Source organism: Lemur catta, chromosome 9 (genome assembly GCF_020740605.2).
Source record: "Lemur catta isolate mLemCat1 chromosome 9, mLemCat1.pri, whole genome shotgun sequence".
In the NCBI taxonomy this organism is placed as follows: Eukaryota; Metazoa; Chordata; class Mammalia; order Primates; family Lemuridae; genus Lemur; species Lemur catta.
The window spans coordinates 33,980,092-33,999,381 of NC_059136.1; the positions used below are offsets into that span (position 1 = coordinate 33,980,092).

The 19,290-nt window shown below is 40.4% G+C and overlaps 1 protein-coding gene across 4 annotated transcripts in view; it reads left to right on the plus strand.

Annotated features, from left to right (window-relative positions):
• ASAP1 (ArfGAP with SH3 domain, ankyrin repeat and PH domain 1) overlaps positions 1-19,290 on the plus strand; it is a 335,586-nt gene that overhangs the window by 282,385 nt on the left and 33,911 nt on the right. For all 4 annotated transcript variants that reach the window (XM_045561537.1, XM_045561534.1, XM_045561535.1 and 1 more), the window contains 9 exons: positions 633-796; positions 2,336-2,469; positions 3,866-3,957; positions 5,709-5,895; positions 6,446-6,531; positions 7,635-7,750; positions 7,908-7,975; positions 8,920-9,027; positions 11,759-11,987. In XM_045561537.1, coding sequence (XP_045417493.1) covers positions 633-796; positions 2,336-2,469; positions 3,866-3,957; positions 5,709-5,895; positions 6,446-6,531; positions 7,635-7,750; positions 7,908-7,975; positions 8,920-9,027; positions 11,759-11,987 — 1,184 coding nt within the window. The remainder of the gene's footprint in view (positions 1-632; positions 797-2,335; positions 2,470-3,865; positions 3,958-5,708; positions 5,896-6,445; positions 6,532-7,634; positions 7,751-7,907; positions 7,976-8,919; positions 9,028-11,758; positions 11,988-19,290) is intronic.

Genomic DNA, 19,290 nt, shown 5'->3' on the forward strand with positions numbered 1-19,290 from the left:
TCTATGTTGTTTTAGTAGCAAGGGGTTATTTTGTTTGGTACATACAGTGGTCATGCTATATATATAATTAGCCTGCATCGTTCATTTCATATTATAAATGTCATCATGTCTCCGTGTTAACATGCCTTTTTCATGTGCATAGATTTTTATGGCTGCTAATGAAATATCTCTTCATTTTCACTTTTAAGTGTCCCCACTGACATGGACTTCCAGAGAACAGATGCCATTTGCTAAACTCTGTTTCCTGCCTCCTATCCATTTCTAATTTTTTTCTCATCCTTCCATTGGGTTAGTCCCTGATTAGTCCTTTCCATTCTGACATTCCATTTACGCTGTCTGCACTGAAATGTGAGCACCTTGTATATTCATGCAAGTCCTCAGTTACCTTGATTTTTACTTTTCTCATCTGTTCCTCTCATTCCTCTCATTTTCCCCTATGTGTTACTTTCCATTTTTTAACTCTTACTTTCCTTTGAGTTTAATTTCTTTTATATTCCCTCACTCTATTGCTATTTTGGGAGAGAGTTTCTCTTTTGGAAGTTCTTGATGAAAGTAGAATTTTTGCAGTGGAGGGAGAAAACAACAGCCATGCTCTTATAAAGGCCTTCTTCCTCTTGTGTTTTTGATAACAGATGGATATCAGTACTGACGAATAGCAAAGAAGAGGCCCTAACCATGGCCTTCCGTGGAGAGCAGAGCACGGGGGAGAACAGCCTGGAAGATCTGACAAAAGCCATTATTGAAGATGTCCAGCGGCTCCCGGGGAATGACGTCTGCTGTGACTGTGGCTCGTCAGGTATTTGTCCTCATACTTGAAGTGGCCTGTTAAAACATCCTTTCTCCTCCTGAAGAATATAAAATGAGCTAGTTACATAAAAGCCTTATCTCCTATGGACACACTTAGATACACAACCCATTTTCCCAACGTGACTATTCCCACCACTAAGCTGTTCTTACCTATGCTGTTTTCTCAACCTGGAAAGCTCCCACCTGCTCTCCTAAATGGTCATCTGCCAAAATGCTGCCTTTCCTATACGGCCCAGTTAAATAAGCACCATGAACATTATAGGGAGAGCAAGGGGCATGGAGTCTGCTTTTTGAGTCACAGTCTGCCACTCACAGTCTGTACAATCAATCCTTGCTGAGTCCCTTTACTATTCTGATCTGCAGTTTCCTCATTTTAAAAATGGAATAATAATCTTCTTGTTATTAGAACTTAATGAAATGGGGCGTATGAAATTAATTGCCATGTGGTACATGATTTTCCTTCCTTCCTGTTCAGTGAAACCCTCCCTAACCTCTATACCACATTGATGTCACCTTCTTTCAAACTTCCATTTTCAAATAGCACTATATTACCTAGGTATTGGCAATAGCTAACATTACTGAGTGTTTCCACTGTACTGAGGATTGTACTAGGTGTTTTGCTTATAGTATCTCATTGAATCCTCATGGAAGCTATACCTCCGTTTTATAGATGAGGAACCTGGTTCTCAGAGAGATTGAGTGACTTGCATAAGGTCACACAGCTAGTGGAGTCAGAACAGGGATGCAAACCTGGTGTTCTTAAGTACTGTGATATACCTTTTTATTTCACTTGTGAAACTAGACTTCTCTACACAAGATACCATGAGCACCTCAGCGAGTTTTCTACCATTTTCATATACGTGTGTGATAGTGACTTACAGTGTGAGGAAATAGCAGGCAAGAGGTAAATGCTCAGGTATTGACCAATCTGAATGAAGCTTGACACACAGAGAACCCTGAAGATTTTGGTAACACAGAAGTAATTGCTCCCACTGTTCTGGAGCCATTGGAAGTTGTAGGAAAAAAGCCTTAGGTCACTGAAACATTTGGTGTTCAGTATTTACAGCTGTCTTATTACCAAGAGGTGCTTATGCTGAAGCCATAACCAAGAATGAAGGGCTAATGTTACTTGTCACTTGAAAGTTAATGATAGCTGTAGAATCCAATCCCTTGTGAGCAATACTTAATAGACTTTCTGTCCACTGCTGTCAGAGATGACAGTGGTAACGAGAGAACATCTCTCATAAGTTCTAAGGATGTTGCACAGGATTTCTGAAGAAAAGCGTTTCTTACGTTTTCACAAGGATAAAGTCCTTAATTTTTCTTTCACTGTAGTTAGTTAGTTTGCAAAGGGAAGCTTTTATAAGAGCCTCTTGGCTAAATCACAAGCATCATTTCTTCTAGTTAAGTCTTTCCTTCATAATAATTCTTAACAAGTTTTACTACTGCTGTTTTAGTTTCTTCTGTGGTTGGCCCACTAAAATCAGATACCTTGTTTGTTTCATCGTCTTCAAAATTCTTTCCACAGAACCTACCTGGCTTTCAACCAACTTGGGTATTTTGACTTGCATAGAGTGTTCTGGCATCCATAGGGAAATGGGGGTTCATATTTCTCGCATTCAGTCTTTGGAACTAGACAAATTAGGAACTTCAGAACTCTTGGTAAGTAGTAACCTGTACTTTAGAAGAAAACTTTAAGTTTATTGTCATGAATATATTTAATGTATTTCTTTGGGTTTTTGTTTCTGCTGAATGCAAATTCTAATTCCTGGATTTTATGAATTTGCATGGATATTTAAGTGTAACTTTTGTGGTGTATAATGTTGACTATTTCTATTTCCTATTTGAAGAAAGAGTAAATCATACATTTCTGTAATTAGCTCAGTGAAACTAGCTCTTTTCTTTTGGGAGGGACTTTTTCAAACTGCTTTTTTCTTTATGAATTAGTTTTCATATGATTCATTACAATAGCAGTTAAATGTTCGTATTACCTAGTGGCTTATGTTATTAAAAATAATGACTAACAAGTTTTTCTCAATTATATTTTTATTATTTGTAAACTTGTAAAAGTACACACAAATTAGAGGAGTGGCCTGTTAACTACTGTCATAAAACTGGATATTCTTGAACCCATAACTCCTATAGGTAGTAAGGGGAAATTTTTGTGATGTTGTATTGTTTAGCTTTATAATACAAAAAACGGTTGTGAACACTTAAACTTGTTTTTCTTTAACCCCTGCCATTTCTGTCAGGGTTCACCCAAATTTGGGTCCAAGTTAAATTGCTCCCTGCGATACACCAGGAAAAGGAAAGGGAGGTCCACTTGGCATCCCCCCCATAATGCCTTGTGGTCATGAGCCCTGTCTTGCTTAATTTTAACCCTGGTGCACTGTGAGAGCTGAGAGCTTCTTTGTACTAAGAGTCAGAGTCTGACAGAGGCTCTCCCTTGAGCAGAACCTGAGGAACCTGGGCTCAGAAAAGCTGGAAGTCTAGCTTATTACTGGCCTTCACTGAAGAAAAGTACCAAAAAGTCAGGGCAGTTAGTCACCCGGCTGGCAGCCCTGGCCATCTGACATCCATTAAGCAATGATGGCCTGTCTTGTGTGGACAACACAAGACACTCTTTTTCATTTAGAAAGTAGGGAATTATCATGCTGATACTCAACTCCCTAATTCACTTCAGGATTATAGAGAAAAGGCTCAGACCTTACACTTGAAATGCATTCTCCTTCAGTGCGGAAATGGTGCTCCAACTCCTTGACTTGTATTAACAAAACCCAGTGTGATAACTGGGAATGGGAAAGTCCAAATCCTAAACACTTGCTGTGCGATAAACCCAAGAGTTTCCCCCAAAGACCTGATTGTGCGAATATTTCTTTACATTGATCCCAAAATTACATGAGTGAATAGAGGCCCTTTAGGACAAATTTGTTGACCAGATGGCTTGTCTTGTAAGTCAAATGAAGGAAAGTACATATTTAGAAATCTCAAAAGCAAACAATAGGAAACTTTTAACTAGTAGTAAAGAGCTTGCTATATTATGTTTTGTTTGTTACAGCTGGCCAAGAATGTAGGAAACAATAGTTTTAATGATATTATGGAAGCAAATTTACCCAGCCCCTCACCAAAACCCACCCCTTCAAGTGATATGTAAGTATTTCTAATATATTGACTTTTACCATTCTGTAATTGTTTTTCTACCCTCTCAAAAACCTTCTTACTTTTTTACAGTATTTTTTGCCATAGGAAACCCCATTATCAGGGAAAGGTAGAGCAAAGAGAGTATTTTGAAATGTATTTCTGGGATGCATAGATGCTTTTCACCATCACCTTCCTCTAGGTAGTTGCAGCCGAGCATCCCTGTGTGGAGCTTAGATCTCCATGAGGCAGGTGTGGCTGGAGGGATCTGAGCAAGAGGGAGATGAGTAGGAGGTGCCATGTGAGATGGAGATGGGGCCAGATCATGTAGGACTTGGAGATCATAAGATGTTCGGGGATTTTACTCTAAGTGTAATTGAGAGGTTTTAAACAGGCGTGGCATGATCTAAGTTATATTTGAAATGGATCAGTTTAGCTCAGTTGTTCTTAACTAAGGGTGACGTTACCCCCCAGAGGGTATTTGGCAATGTACAGAGACATTCTTTTGTCACACCTTGAGCAGATAATACTGGCACCCAGTGGGTGGAGGGCAGGGATGCTGGTAAAACATCCTATAATGCGTAGATAGGACAGCTGTCCACAAGAAGAATTATCTAACCCAAAACGTCAGTAGGTTTGAGGTTGGGAGACCCAGCTGCAGCTGATGTGGGAAAGACAGGCTGTATTGGTGGTGGAAGGCAGATGGAAACAGGTTGGAGAGAAACTGTCACACCAGATCCCTGAGAGGTGAAGATAAATTGGACAAAGGTGGTAGCAGTGAAGGTGATGAAAGTAGTTGAATTCTCAGTATATTTTGAAGGGAGAGCCAAGAGGATTTGCTGATCAGTTTAAATATGAATGTTTAAGAAAATTGTCAAGATGACACTCAAGGGTTTTGGCCTAAGCATCTAGGAAGATGGACAGTACCATTAACTGAAACAGAGTAGAGGAGAGGACCAGGTTTGAGGTGACAGATAGGGAAAATTGTCTTTATCAGCCATAGGACCAGAATTCTGGTATCCAGATTTTAGAGAAATCTATTTTCCACTCTCCCTATTGCCCCAATGTCAGAAAGCCTTTAATTGCCAGGGTACTGTGGGCTGAGTGCACAGAAAGAGCCACTTGAACTGAAATAAAGAAGCTGATTCCTCAAGAGAAGAAAAATGCATCCCACCCACTCAGACTTTGGGCAGGTCCTCTGTGTGGTCTCCTGCTCCCATGCTGCAACCTCTGCAGGAAAGATGTTCATCTTTTTCCTTTTGCAACTCAGTGCTTGGCCTGTGGGGTTGCTTTAATGACAACCTTTCTGAGCCTCAGTTTCCTCACTTATAAAACAAGTAGTTATATCAATGACAAAAATCCTTTCCATGAAGCTCTGAAAACTTTGAATCAGTCTTTCAAAATTTTTTAACTTTTTAAATTTCTTCATATATTTATACATACCTGGGTTTGAAGTATTTATAAATAGCAAATTTCTCACATTATTGGTCAAGGTGAAAAAGAAATCTGCTGTGATCTATGTGCCTGTTAATTTTGTAACTGTATATATTACCTGCACATACTAGTAAATATAGATCAATTTCTTCATTCTGTCTCTGTTGGGGTAATTTGGTCTAAAGCCTAGTTTGTTTGCATATTGAAAAGAAGCATATCTTAATTAAAATAAATCTTCTCAAAGAGAAATGATTGTCAGAAAAATGTAAGCCTTACTCAGCACTTGGAAAATAAAAATTCGTTGTTCATTTTGTTTTGTTCTGTTTTAGGACTGTACGGAAAGAATATATCACTGCAAAGTATGTAGATCATAGGTTTTCAAGGAAGACCTGTTCTACTTCCTCAGCTAAACTGAATGAATTGCTCGAGGCCATCAAATCCAGGGATTTACTTGCACTAATTCAAGTCTATGCAGAGGGGGTAGAGCTAATGGAACCACTGCTGGAACCCGGACAGGCAAGGCCTCACTAAAATTATAGAATAAAAAGTAATGTGCGGCTGGGTGGCTCACACCTGTAATCCTAGCACTTTGGGAGGCCAAGGCGGGAAGATTCCTTGAGGCTAGGAGTTCAAGACCAGCCTGAGCAAGAGTGAGACCCAGTCTCTACTAAAAATAGAAAAATTAGCTGGGCGTGTTGGGGCATGCCTGTAGTCCCAGCTACTTGGCAGGCTGAGGCAGACAGATCGCTTGAGCTCAGGAATTGGAGGTTTCAGTGAGCTGTGATGATGCCACCACATTCTAGCCTGGGCAAGAGCAACACCCTGTCTAAAAAAAAAAAAAAAGTATTTTGGAAAATCACTGTAAAAGATGATTTCTTTTATAGTAATGCCATATAATGAAACTCTTATACATTGGATGACCATGTCTAAATCAAGAGGGTTTGATAATGAAAAGGGGTGCTCTTAATAATTACTTGGGGGCAACTGACGTAAATGAAGCTGCTGTAAGCAAACAGGACATACGATCACCCTATTCATGCTTATCCTTCCCTCTTTCCCTTTTTAGGAGCTTGGAGAGACAGCCCTTCATCTTGCAGTCCGAACTGCGGACCAGACATCTCTCCATTTGGTTGACTTCCTTGTACAAAACTGGTGTGGTTTTTGTTCTTTCTGTTGAATTACCTGAATGTGCCTAATAAGTTAACACTAATCAGTCCTATGAGCGGTCTGGATCAGGAATTGGCAAGCATTTTCTGTAACAAGCCAGATAATAAATACTTTTGGTTTTGCAGGCCGTGAGGTCTCTGTCACAGCTATTCACCTCTGCTGTTGTAGTGTGAAAGTAGCCATAAGACAATGTGCAAACAAGTGGCTGTGTCCTAATAAAACTTTATTACTTTATTTAGAGAAACAGGCAGTAAGCCAGATATGGTCTACAGGCTATAGTTTGCCAACTCCTGGCCTTGATAAATGTAAAATCCTGTCTCTGTGTCCAAAGATCTGCTGTAGTAGAGGAGGTTAAAAAGAGAGAAGACTTAACAGCACAGGACAACCAAATTTGTGTGTTTGCATTGTTCTTAAGTTTAGTACAAGACAGCAGCATGTGTGGCTGGATCAACAGCTAATTCACATTTGGGAGATACTGATGTGAGTATAATACTGAACACAGGAAGTTTGGACTTGCTGGATTCTTTATTGGGCAGTTCTGTAAGCACCTGATTATAAGAAGGAATTAGAGCTCATCCAAAAGAGTAATCAAAAGAGTAAGAAGATTTCAGCCCATGTATGAAGATGGCGCCTGAACACAACCAGATTGTATGTGTTCAGGCCTCTTGCTTAGAGGTAATATAACGTACTGGTTAAGAGCATTGGCTCCAGAGATGGCCTGCCTGGGTTCAAACGCCAGCTTCATCATCCCTCTCTTGATAATCTTGAAAGCAAGCACTTCAGCCTCTCTGTTCCTTAGTGTTTTCGTTTATAAAATGGAGGTTATTAATAGTGCTTACCTCATCAGGTGGTTGTAAAGATTAAATGAAATAATACATGTAAATGCTAAGAGACTGTCCCATAGTAGGCACTCAATAAATGCTGACTTACTATATTGCTACAAATTTAGGTGTAATGTTAGCAACATCATACTTTTCTGTTTCTAAGTAGGTTTCAAATTTGACTCAGTTGCTAGCACAGAAATAAGTGGCTAATCTATAGTTTTAAGTTACAAAGTAATTTTTTCTAATGATACTATAATTTTTCAGTGGGAACCTGGATAAGCAGACAGCCCTGGGAAATACGGTTCTACACTACTGTAGTATGTACGGTAAACCTGAGTGTTTGAAGCTTCTTCTCAGGAGCAAGCCCACTGTGGATATTGGTAAGAGTGTAGCCAAGTGTCTCTTTATAGTAAGAGCATTTGTTCTTGTTCTGCTAAAACAAAGACTTGTGTGTTACATTATAATTTGTTTCTGGTTCCCTGCATTTTAAAGGGATATCCTAGATAATTATACAAATTTGTTTTTTCCCTATTTCAGTTAACCAGGCTGGAGAAACTGCCCTGGACATAGCAAAGAGACTAAAAGCTACCCAGTGTGAAGATCTGGTAAGCAGAATGGAAGTGGGAGATTTATTAGACATCAACTGCCTTAAAATGTCATTCTGAAAAACTGAAACTGAAGATGAAGAAAGATTCTTTTTTTTTTTAACACTGGCTAAAGAAAATCAGATAAGCACTATACTATATTTGAAAAAGTAGTAAAATGATAAATCTGTCATCCAACATGACTTTTGAGTGCAGTTATGACATAGGAGCTGAAAGGCATTTGAGAGGTATTATTACAGGTAGGCTTATGGATTGAGATCACACTTTGTACTTGCCAGACTTTCTCTGCAGCTTAGCAGTAAAGAATTATTTGGGACGCCACTTCTAAAAATTGGGCAAGTAAAGCTCAGAATGTAATGATTTTCAAAATTTTAAACGTGCTGCCCTCCCTCCTCTCCCCATCCTTCTGTGCACACTCGCCATTTTTGACCCTACTGGTTCTTTCTTAATAACCCTGGGCCTTCACTTCAGCATGATTCTCTTGAGTTTCTGCTTAAGTACCAGGTTCCAGGCCCAGAAGTTGTACTTTTTTATTCTTAAAGAATCCTTTGGGACACTTATCCTTGACCTCATTTTATAAATGAGAAAAGGGGGCCATAGATTGGACTGGGACATTACAGGCCTACCTCTTAAACTTCTCGGGCTGATTTTGCCTTCTAACTCAGAATTTGCAGTTTTGAAGACCATTTGATAATATTATGGAAGCTTTTAATTTTGGAGAGAAGTCAAGTTATCAAAATAAAGGCTCTGCCTGTAATTCTTAGCAGTTCCTCTTAAGCCTGTTGTGTAGGAATCCAGCTTGTCTAATCAGAGTTTTACATGTAGTACAGCTACTGATGATTCATTTAAAACTAGGAATAAGGTAGGATTTGCTCAGTGTTTGTATAATTTTGGGATGTTTTGGCATTTTAATTAAAATGGTGTGCATTTGCTGTTTCTTCCAGCTTTCCCAAGCTAAATCTGGAAAGTTCAATCCTCATGTCCACGTAGAGTATGAATGGAATCTTCGACAGGAAGAGATGGATGAAAGTGACGATGATCTGGATGACAAAGTGAGTATAAATGTTGTCCTCGAATTCTTCAGCACTTCTGCCAGTTTTTCTACTCTGTGTAGACAAGATGCATTTTTTTGAGATTGATTGATTTTGGTCTTATGATCTGATGTACAAATGCCATTTTCATTGCCATCTTGGATCCTTTTTGGGCATCACTTAACAGTTATATTAGGCAAAGTTTTCCAAAGAAACAACAAATAGGATAGGAAGAGAGAAATAGATTTTTTTTCTAAGGAATTGGCTCACACGACTGAATGGGCTGGGAAGCCCAGAGCCCAGACGGCAGGCCAGCAGGTTGGAACTCCTAGCAGGAGTTGAGGTTGCAGTTTTGAGGCTAAAGGCAGTCTGGAGGCAACGTTCCTTCCTCTTTGGGGGACCTCAGTTATTTCTCTTAAGCCCCTCAGCTGATTGGGTGAGGCCTATCACATTATGGAGGGTGATGCCCTTTACTTGAAATCTAATGATTTAAATAGTAATTACATCTAAAAAATACCTTTACAGCAACATTTAGACTGGTGTTTGACCAAAACACTGAGACGCCGTAGCCTAGCCAAGTTGACATGTAAATTAACCTTCAAAATAGCTCATTAATAAATAATAATTGTCATTTATTTAGTATAAGTATAGCATAATGATACTTCAGTCAACAACAGACTACATATACAATGGTAGTCCCATGAGATTAGAATGGAGCTGAAAAATTCCTATCACCTAGTGACATGATAGCTGTTATAATGTTGTAGTGCCGTGCATTACTCATGTGTTTGTGGTGACAGTGGTGTAAACAAACCTACTGCACTTAAGTATATAAAAGTATACAGTAATGTCCTAGGCCATTCACTCACTATGCACTCATTCACCTAGAGCAACTTCTAGCTCTGCAAGCTCCATTTTTTGTAAGTACCCTATACAGATATGCCATTTTTTATACCATATTTTTACTGTACCTTTTCTCTGTTTAGATACGTTTAGATATATAATACTTACCATCGTTATACAGTTGCCTACAATATTCAGTACAGTAATATGCTGCACAGATTTGTAGCCTAGGAGTAGTAGGCTATACCATCTAGGTTTGTCTAAGTGCCCTTCTGTGATGTTTGCAAAAGGATGAAATCGCCTAACAACACATTTCTCAGAGCGTATCCCTGTCATTAAGCACCACATAAGACTGTACTTAAATCTGGATTAGGCAGAGTTAAACATTTTACTTATGTTATCTCAGACTGTCTTTACCAAAACTCCATAAGGGTCATTGTTATTATCCCCATTTTGCAGAAGAGAAAACTTACACACGAAGAGAATTTAGCAACTTATCTAAAGTCTCGTAGCTAGTAAAGACAATCTGTGGGATTAAACCCAGTTCTTGCTGGGTTTTTCTTAACAGGTAGTTCGTAACTGTCTCTGAAAGTTAATTTATGTATTCATTCATTGGGTTTCTTTTGGACATTTCCTCTGTGCCAGGCAGGATGTAAAGAATGGTCCAAAAAAGACCACCAAAGAAAGAGGTCCTAAAGGCATTAACCACTTTAAGAGGAGATAAAGTATTATGATACAGTTGATAACCATTGTAAGAGTTTGGGGCAATTCCTGAGAGGTATTCAGAGGACCAGACAGGTGCCTCAGCCTTGTCAAGCAGTGAAGATCTTAGCAAGAAGTAACATTGAGATGGGTTTCTGAGGATAGGTCGGAGCTTACCAGGCAAAGTAGGTAGAAATGCATCATCCCAGGGAGGGAGAATATCGTATGCTAAGACAAGGGGTTGTGATAGAGCCTGGATGCCTGAGGAATGCTGAGAAGCATCATGTGGGTGCATTCACCTGGCTGGGTGGGGAGAGGTGGGTGACTGCCCTGCAGAGTCAGGCAGGCTGGATCAGGAAGTGCTTTGTGGGACAGATACAGCCTTTTGGTTTTTATCCAAGCAGTTGGAAGCCAACAGAGGTTTATTGTCAGAAGAGCAAGATTTCCTACCAGCTCTGGCTGCAGTGTGGAAAATGGGCTGGAGGAAAGAAACTGGAGTTGGGGGCCATTTGGGATGTTAGTGCTACAGTGGGAGCTGGTGAGCACCTGCACTAGGAGTGGGTTTGAAGGACATTTCTGAGGTATCTGTGCAGAAACTGGGGCCTCCAGATGACAGTTTTCGAACTTGGGGCGGTTGAGTGGATGCTAATGCCATCACCACAAGTGCAAACACTAGAGACACCTCATAGACCATTGAAAATGGTTTGTAATCCAAGAGGTTGGGGCTTGATTTACAGATCTGTGAGTCATTAACGTGTAGATGGCAGTCAAAGCTTGAGTGTTCTTTCCAAGGAGGATTTAAAATGAAGTGAAGAGTGAGAACTTCAACATTAAAGAGTGGAGCAGGGAAGAAAATTCAATGTAGCACATTACAAATAGGCAGAAATACTATTCAAATGTTGATGAAAGTCTCCTGCCTAGGGAAGGTATTTGTTAACTAAAGGTTAAATCTACCTGTGACCTTACATGGCACTTTTGAATACTGCTGCTGATCTCTAGACAGTGTTTCACTAGTGTGATTGCTGACAGTGTTGTAAGAAGTAGAAACATAATATCTAGATCCTTCCCTCATACTGTGGCATCTCTGTGAGGCTCTCGTGGCTGGCCTTACAAAGCGCAGAGAGTTACAGAAACCCAGATTTCCACCTGAGCCCACCCTGCAGAGGTCCTTGATTATTATCTCACCCACTGTTATTTCATCTGCCAGCCAAGCCCGATCAAGAAAGAGCGCTCGCCCAGACCTCAAAGCTTCTGCCACTCCTCCAGCATCTCCCCCCAGGACAAGCTGGCACTGCCAGGATTCAGCACTCCAAGGGACAAACAGCGGCTCTCCTACGGAGCCTTCACCAACCAGATCTTCGTCTCCACAAGCACAGACTCACCCACGTCACCAACCGCAGAGGCTCCCCCTCTGCCTCCTAGAAACGCCGGGAAAGGTACGGGCTTTGAGAAGGGCTTTGTAACTCCATCCTCAGAGCTGGTGATCTGCCCAGCTTTGAGGTAAGAACAGCCACATTTGAGTGGCAGATTTTGGAATGTGTTGGCAGGGGCAGCTTAAAGTAGGGATCCTGCCATCTGCCAGGCACCAGCTGCAGGAAAGGCAGTGTGTGGGCACTCTTCATGCACTGTCTTGTGTTAACTTCATGATAATCCTGTGAGGTATGTGATTTTGTGCCCGTTTTACAGAAGAGGAAACTTGGCTCAGAGAGGTAGAGTGATTTTCCTGAGGTCACACAGCTGGTGAGTGGTAAAGTTGAGATTCAGTCTGAGGTCCATGTGGCTCCAGAACCTGTGTTCTTTATAATGTGGGGTGGAGTTTCAATTCTTTGAAAACTTAATTTTTGCTACACTAAAATGCCTCTTTTGAAGATGCCAGTAGTGGTGGTGGTAGTTAGTTGTTATGAGCACTTGCCTTATGAGAGGCCCTAGGCCATGTACTTCTCATTCAATGGTCTCAAAATGAGGTGGGTACTGCAGTTACAGGCACCGTGCAGATAAGGGGGCTGAGCGTCGGAGATGCTGAGTAATCAGCCTAAGGGTCTCAGCCACTTCGGGTTCTAACTCAGGTTCTGCATGACCAAAGTCCACGCTCCTGTACTCTCTGATGAGGATTGTTTTTCTATGAGACACCACTTGGAAAGGAATCTTGCCCAGAGAAGGGTTTGTTATGCTGTGTGTTGTCAAATGCTTCCGTAGGACTAGCGCCTCAGGGTAAGGGTCCAGCACGCTGTTCTATAGAAACAAAGTGCTTGTCCTGTATCCCGTATCCACAGTGTGCCCAGCTCAGGAGGTCAGTGTGTTCTCACCTGTACAGAGACAAATTTAGGCAGAGAAATGCCAACATCAAAGTGTTGCCCCAGCAAGGGGGGATAATTGAGAGGTCCCCGGAGCTGTATCTTTAAGTTTGGTCTGTACCAGTAAATCCAAATGCCGGATTCTCCCTGTGTGCTCAGCTCATGCTACCACAGGTTTCAAGGGCCTGTCGGCACACAATGCCATGCCTATTTGAATCACACTGGGGCTATTTTCTGGGAAATGTGAGCTTTATTCAAAACAGTGTTTTTTCAGAGCTTATTCTCTATTGAAATAGTGTTATAAATGGGAGCTGTGTTCTTAGAACCCAAATGGCCTCATAGATCATAAAGTAATAGAGAAAAGTTAAAATAAGGCTTTAGCATGAACAGTTTTCATTAAAGATAACCAGTGACCCTGACAGTAATAGTGCATGTAATCCAAAGGTTTGACCTGCCTGTGTTTTCTTACCATTCCATACATCGTACTGGAACATTTTTAAATCATGAGCTTACCAACCTACAGCTCTGTAGTGTAAGAGCACTGTGTTGCTGCTTCCCTCTGGGTAATGATATTCCTTGTCAGGGCAGCAATCTTACAAGAGTAGAGATTCTCTTTCTGTACCCTACAGAGGACCGTGAGAAACCTCCAGACCAAATACAATAAATAATGGAAACAGTGAAAGATTTCATATCCCCTAATTGTGGTTACTGACATAGTAGTGATGACCTATCTAGACAGGTAAGGCCTGTACCTGTTCAGAGGCCTCCAGGTCATTGCGAATCCTGAAAATGGTCTAACAGGAGAAAGCGACACTGGGGGCCAAGAGGCCCCTCATCTTCCTCCACTGTCTTCTATAATTTTATCTCAGTGGGACACAGAAACCCATAAAATATACTGTCTGATTCGGTGCCAAACATATCTCTCCTGACTTGAATAAATTCTAACCAGCTCTTTACCAAAGACTCAAAAGATAAAGACTAAATTTGTTTAGTGATCCAGCTACTAAAACAAGTGCCTAGAGATTTAGCCATAGCAACCACGGTCAACTAAGGATAGAGTGCTTACCCCTCTTCCCCAAAAAAAGCCTGTAATTGAAAATAGAAATTCAACCTACTAAAATCAGAGGTTCCTCATGGCTGTTCATACCAGAACATCCAATTCAGAGATTGGGCCTATCTGCTGGTGAGACGTGAGGCAGCACAGCCTTCTCGTGACTTTCGTAAGGGGCTTGAAACGTGAGCTGTCCTGTAGGTAGCTGAGCTCATATGCCCTTACATTTGGAAAACTGATAATGTTTAGAATGGAATTCTTGGAAGACATTGTTAAAGATCAGCTCATGCTGTGTGTGCCCAGATAATTCTTCTCTATTTTGTGGCCCCGACACTTTTTTCATTTCCTTCTGTTGAACTGATAGAACTTTTTGCATGAAAACAAGGATGTCCCGAATCTGTCATTTGGGTTGCTCATTCTCCATTGCAAGTAGAGCAGAAGCCTCTATTTGCAGCAGAAGTCATTCCCACAACTGAATTTACAGATCTGAAGGGTGATGGCTTCCGGTGAGGCAGAAACAGGCACTCATGATTAAGTCCCCACAAATAAGAGGAATACAAGGGGAAGAGTAGAAAGAATTATTCTGAATCCAGCTGAGGAATATTTTCAAGAAACTCCAGCTGCCTCATCAAAATTCAAGGAAGTTTGACCTAAATTACCATCAAGCAAAGCCCCCTTGTGCTTAAGCAGTGCTCTAGGCAGACTCTCAGAAGAACTCCACAATTCAAAATCCCAAATTCACCAACCTTAAGCCTCATAAAGAAACATTTTGCTGCCTAAGCCCCTCTTCAGATGTGTAGTCCAGAGAGATTAAATCAAATCTATAAAATTAATTTTGGTATGTAGAAGTTTTCTATTCATGATCAGTGGCTTCCTCCTGACCCACTTTACTGTGTGTTTATTAAGACCAGGCTTGCCAGGATTAGTTTCTTTTTAATCTTTAAATTAAAATAATATCATAGAATGTAGATTTTTTTTTTTTAGAGCTAGATTGCTGAAAAATTAACACAATCTGCACCCATTATACAGATAAGGAAACTAAGCCCAGGAAACATTAAGGAACTTACTGATTTAGGTCATGTGGTGGCTGAAATACAGGCCACGTAGTGGCTGAAGTAGGGTAGAAAATCTAAATGGGCCTTAAGTCTCATCAGACCAGATCTGGTTTCTTCTTTTTTGTGTTGAAGATGATCCATCTGTTTTGCCTGCCTTTATGGAATTATCATCAGAATCCAATGAGATAATATTTGGAGAAAGCATTTTCTAAAATGCAAGCCCTACACTATTATAAGAGATTTCTATTAGGATTGGTAGGCTGTGACTCCATAGATGTTTCTAGAATATGGAAGAATGTGGTGGACAACACAATGCTGCAATTCCTATCTCACAAAACAGGTACTTGAAAACAGGTACTGCTTGCTTATAATTGGTTTGTTTGTTTGAATTAACTGTCTTTTTGAAGTTAAGCTATAGAACTCTGACTTTCTCCCATTGCAAAATTTCATACCTTTTATATAGCAGTAACAAAAGCTTATACCTAACATAGAGTTACTAACTCATGGGAGATCGTTGTCAAGATTAAATGAGAAGTATGTGAAGCATTTAGCTCAGCACCTGGTGCATTGTGGTTCCATAGAGGATACCACTGCTTGTATCGATGCCACAACTCTTCAGCTTTTACAAAAGAGTTACTTGTGAAATAGGGACCAGAGTGAAATCACCCAAATCTGCTAAATTGACAGGTGCTCTAAATAATAAGACCTAGCACTTGGTGGGCACCTTAGCTCAAAGAAAGAATTTGTTAAATAAATGAGTGATAAATTCAATCTCAAGAAGCTTATTTAACTTACTTAAGAGCTAACAATTCAAGCTTTTACAAATATGAACTGATACACTAATTACAGTTCATTCCCTTCTAGTTTGAAATCAGGCCCCTAGAATCAGGCATTATATAGCTCCTCTGAATAGCATGTGAATATAAGTATTAATTCTGCATTTCATACACATTTGCTATAATGCAGACTTCCTACTTCAAACACGCTCTAACCTTAGGCCGATGAACTAGCAGATGATCTACACAAAAGCAGTGCAGTGCCTGGCATACTGAGAGCCTCAGTAGATCAGTAGATGCTTGTTGATGAAGACTCGGTACCACAGAGTATATTGAACCAGATGTTATCCTTGCCATCAGTTTAGGTGAAGAGACTAAATATCTTCAGTAATCAAAAAATATACAGTAGTTTGAGAGTAATAAGCTAAGGCAGATCAGTCTGTGTCAAACCAGACCGTGGTTATCTGGGCCTTTCAAACAACACTTTCTCTTCTTCCAAGAAGCCTTCTTTCCCTTGCCCCACAAAAGAGACTGTGGTTTCTTCACTGAATCTCACCCCTGTATTCATCTTGTCCTAACATTAAGCTAATGTTGCCAATTTTCAGGGTCTTCAACTGAAAAATGAAGATTGGGTGTTCGCCTTGCTGGGTTACTGCTTAAAGAACATGCAGTACTGTCAATGAAGTGACTAGCACATAGTGAGCACTCAGTAAATAGGAGTTTGTTTGATCTTACTACGTGTATTCAGTTCAACAAATATTCCAGGCACTGGCAATGTAGGGAAGAGTGGAGAAGTAGCTCCTGCTCTCGCAGCACTGGTATTCCGGGGGGAGAGGAAACAGTAGAATGTCCCACTGGGGGCAGTAGTGGTGCCTCTGGAGGAGCAGGAAGGAGAGGTGCTGCTCACAGCTTCAAAGAGAGGGTCATGGAGTCTTCATCGCACTCTCCCGGTTATGAGACGGAACTCCTCAAGGGCAAGAGCTGTGAATGAGCTTTTGCATCCCTGGCACAGAGGGTAGGTTGTTTGTCAGTGCTTCCTGAACGCATAAACAACAGAAAGAATCAGTGAAAGTGAGTCCCAAAAATAGGTGGCGAGAGTAAGGAGGGGGCACTCATTAAATTGAACCAAATGTCCTAGGGATGTGATAGTTGATTTGATGAAAATCTTTCTATGAAATTTTTACAGCAGTTACGCCCAAACACAGCTGTGTAAGCATTTTGTACATTTTTCTTCAACTTTCCTTGGAGGTCTGTGGCAGCAGTGAGGACAGAGGAGTGGAAATGGTGAGGCCTTCCACAGCACGTGACAGTGGCCTGCCACCCAGAAGGCGCACTACTTGATGATTCAGACTCTCTTTGGAGATGTTTTCCTGTGAACAGCAGCATTCACACAGTGATGACTTTATAGTTTCCTAGGGTTTTCTGTCTCATGGGAAGACAGCCATTTGAGTGGCTTGACATTAAAGCTTCCCATGGACTGTCATTTTTGATTTGTGTTTTGTTTTGGGGTATTTGTTTGTTTTGTTTTACTGGCATTTTTTTCATCAGTTTCCCCCAATTCTTTTTAAAGCATTGCACACGAATCACCTAGCCCTGGCCAAGAGCATTATCTGTGATTTTTGCCCTCAGCAGTGTCCGTGGACTAAGGCTCTCTAGCTCAGTTGCCTGACTACCAGGGAGTGGAAAGGGAAGCAGAGGAAATCCTTCCTGGGCTTCTTGAATTCAGGAATGTATGAGTAATTGTTAAGAAACCAACCCTAAGCCCCTTGAATCCCAGCACTTTTCTCTTAGTTAGCAGTGTCAGAGAAGGAGATGGAAGGACAAATGAACAGCTAATGCTGTTTTCGGTGTAGAAACCAGGTGGCAGAGAAGCGTAGCACTGTATCATGCATGGGCACCACCCTGTCCTGGTGGAATCCCGGCCAGCCCTGCTGACTTACTGTGATGTCCCAGCACGCTCCACTGTACCTTACTGTGCCTCTCTTTCCCCACCTGAACATGGAGATGATAACAGCTCCTGCCTTCTACCCAGAGTCCTTCTCTATATAAATACACAGTATTGTGTCTTTACCAACTTTTTAAAGTAATTAACATAAGCTTCTCACTCTTTTAAGCTCTATACTATGAAAACCATTAGATAGGAAGAATAAGTTCAAGAGATCTGTCTACAGCTTGGCAGCTATAGTTAATGTGTTGTCTTCTTGAAAATTGCTAAGAGTAGATTTTAAGTGTTCTCGCTACAAAAGTATGTGAGATAATGCTTATGTTAATTAGCTTAATTTAGCCTTTCCACAACATAGCCCTATCACCCCGTACCAAACTCCAAGGATGCTCAAGTCCCTAATATAAAATGGCTTAGTATTTGCATATAACCTACACATTTTCTCCTCCTGTACTTTAAATCATCTCTAGATTACTTATAATACCTCATGCAATGTAAATCCATTTTAATTATATTTTTTAATTGTTGAATTGTTATTTTTAGTGGGTTTTTTTCCCTGAATATTTTCAGTCCATGGTTGGTTAAATGTGCCGATATAGAACCAGCAGCTTCAGAGGTCCAACTGTATACATACTTCAAAACATGTTGCATATGAAAAATATATATAATTTTTGTCAATTAACAATATAAGTTTAAAAAGAAACCTATTAGAAAATGATAATAAAATTTTCATTTATCCAGAGTTATATAGATACAACTTCTATTATTACCCCTCCCATATGGCATATTAGAATATGTAAATTATACTTCTACAGACAAGTTTATCAAAAACCATCAAGATAATATTTCAATTCATCTTGTAGTCTTGTTTTTTATCCTTGAAATTTCAAAGATATACTTTTATTTGGTGTCCCAGTGTAGGAGACCTCTGGGTTTTTTCCTTTACTGAAAACCCGGTGTATAAGGATGTTGAAAAAGAATCCTCCTTTCAAGGCTGCAGCGTGCTGTGATTGCACGGCTGCACCCCAGCCTGGGCGACAGAGCAAGAACCCATCTCAAAGAAAAAAAATAGAAAAATAATCCTTCTGACTTACACCATGAATTATTCTTATGGATGTGTACTGAGTACCCAGAATGTGCCAGGTATTGGCACTGGGAGATGTGAGGATAATATGGATCTTGCCCTATGGAAGTATGTAGTCTGGGAAGGAAGATAAATTGTAGCTCTGATGCATGGTAGAGAATATCTAGTGCTTCATTAAGCTTTGTGGAAATTCAAAGATAGAAACAGTTGTTCCAGGGAAAAAGGGATGGATCAGAGAAGAATTCTAGATGAGGCTACATTTGAACTGACCCTTAAAAGATGAGGATATAACCAAAACCTATGAGAAAGAGCAAAAGCAGTATTAAGAGGGAAGTTTAGAGCAATAAATTCCTACCTCAGAAAAGAAAAATTTCAAATAAACAACCTAATGATACACCTCAAGGAACCAGAAAAGCAAGAACAAACCCAAATAGCAATAGCCAAAGCAATACTGAAAACAAAGAACAAAGCTGGAGGCATTACACTACCTGACTTCAAAATATACTGCAGAGCTATAGTAACCCAGACAGTTTGGTT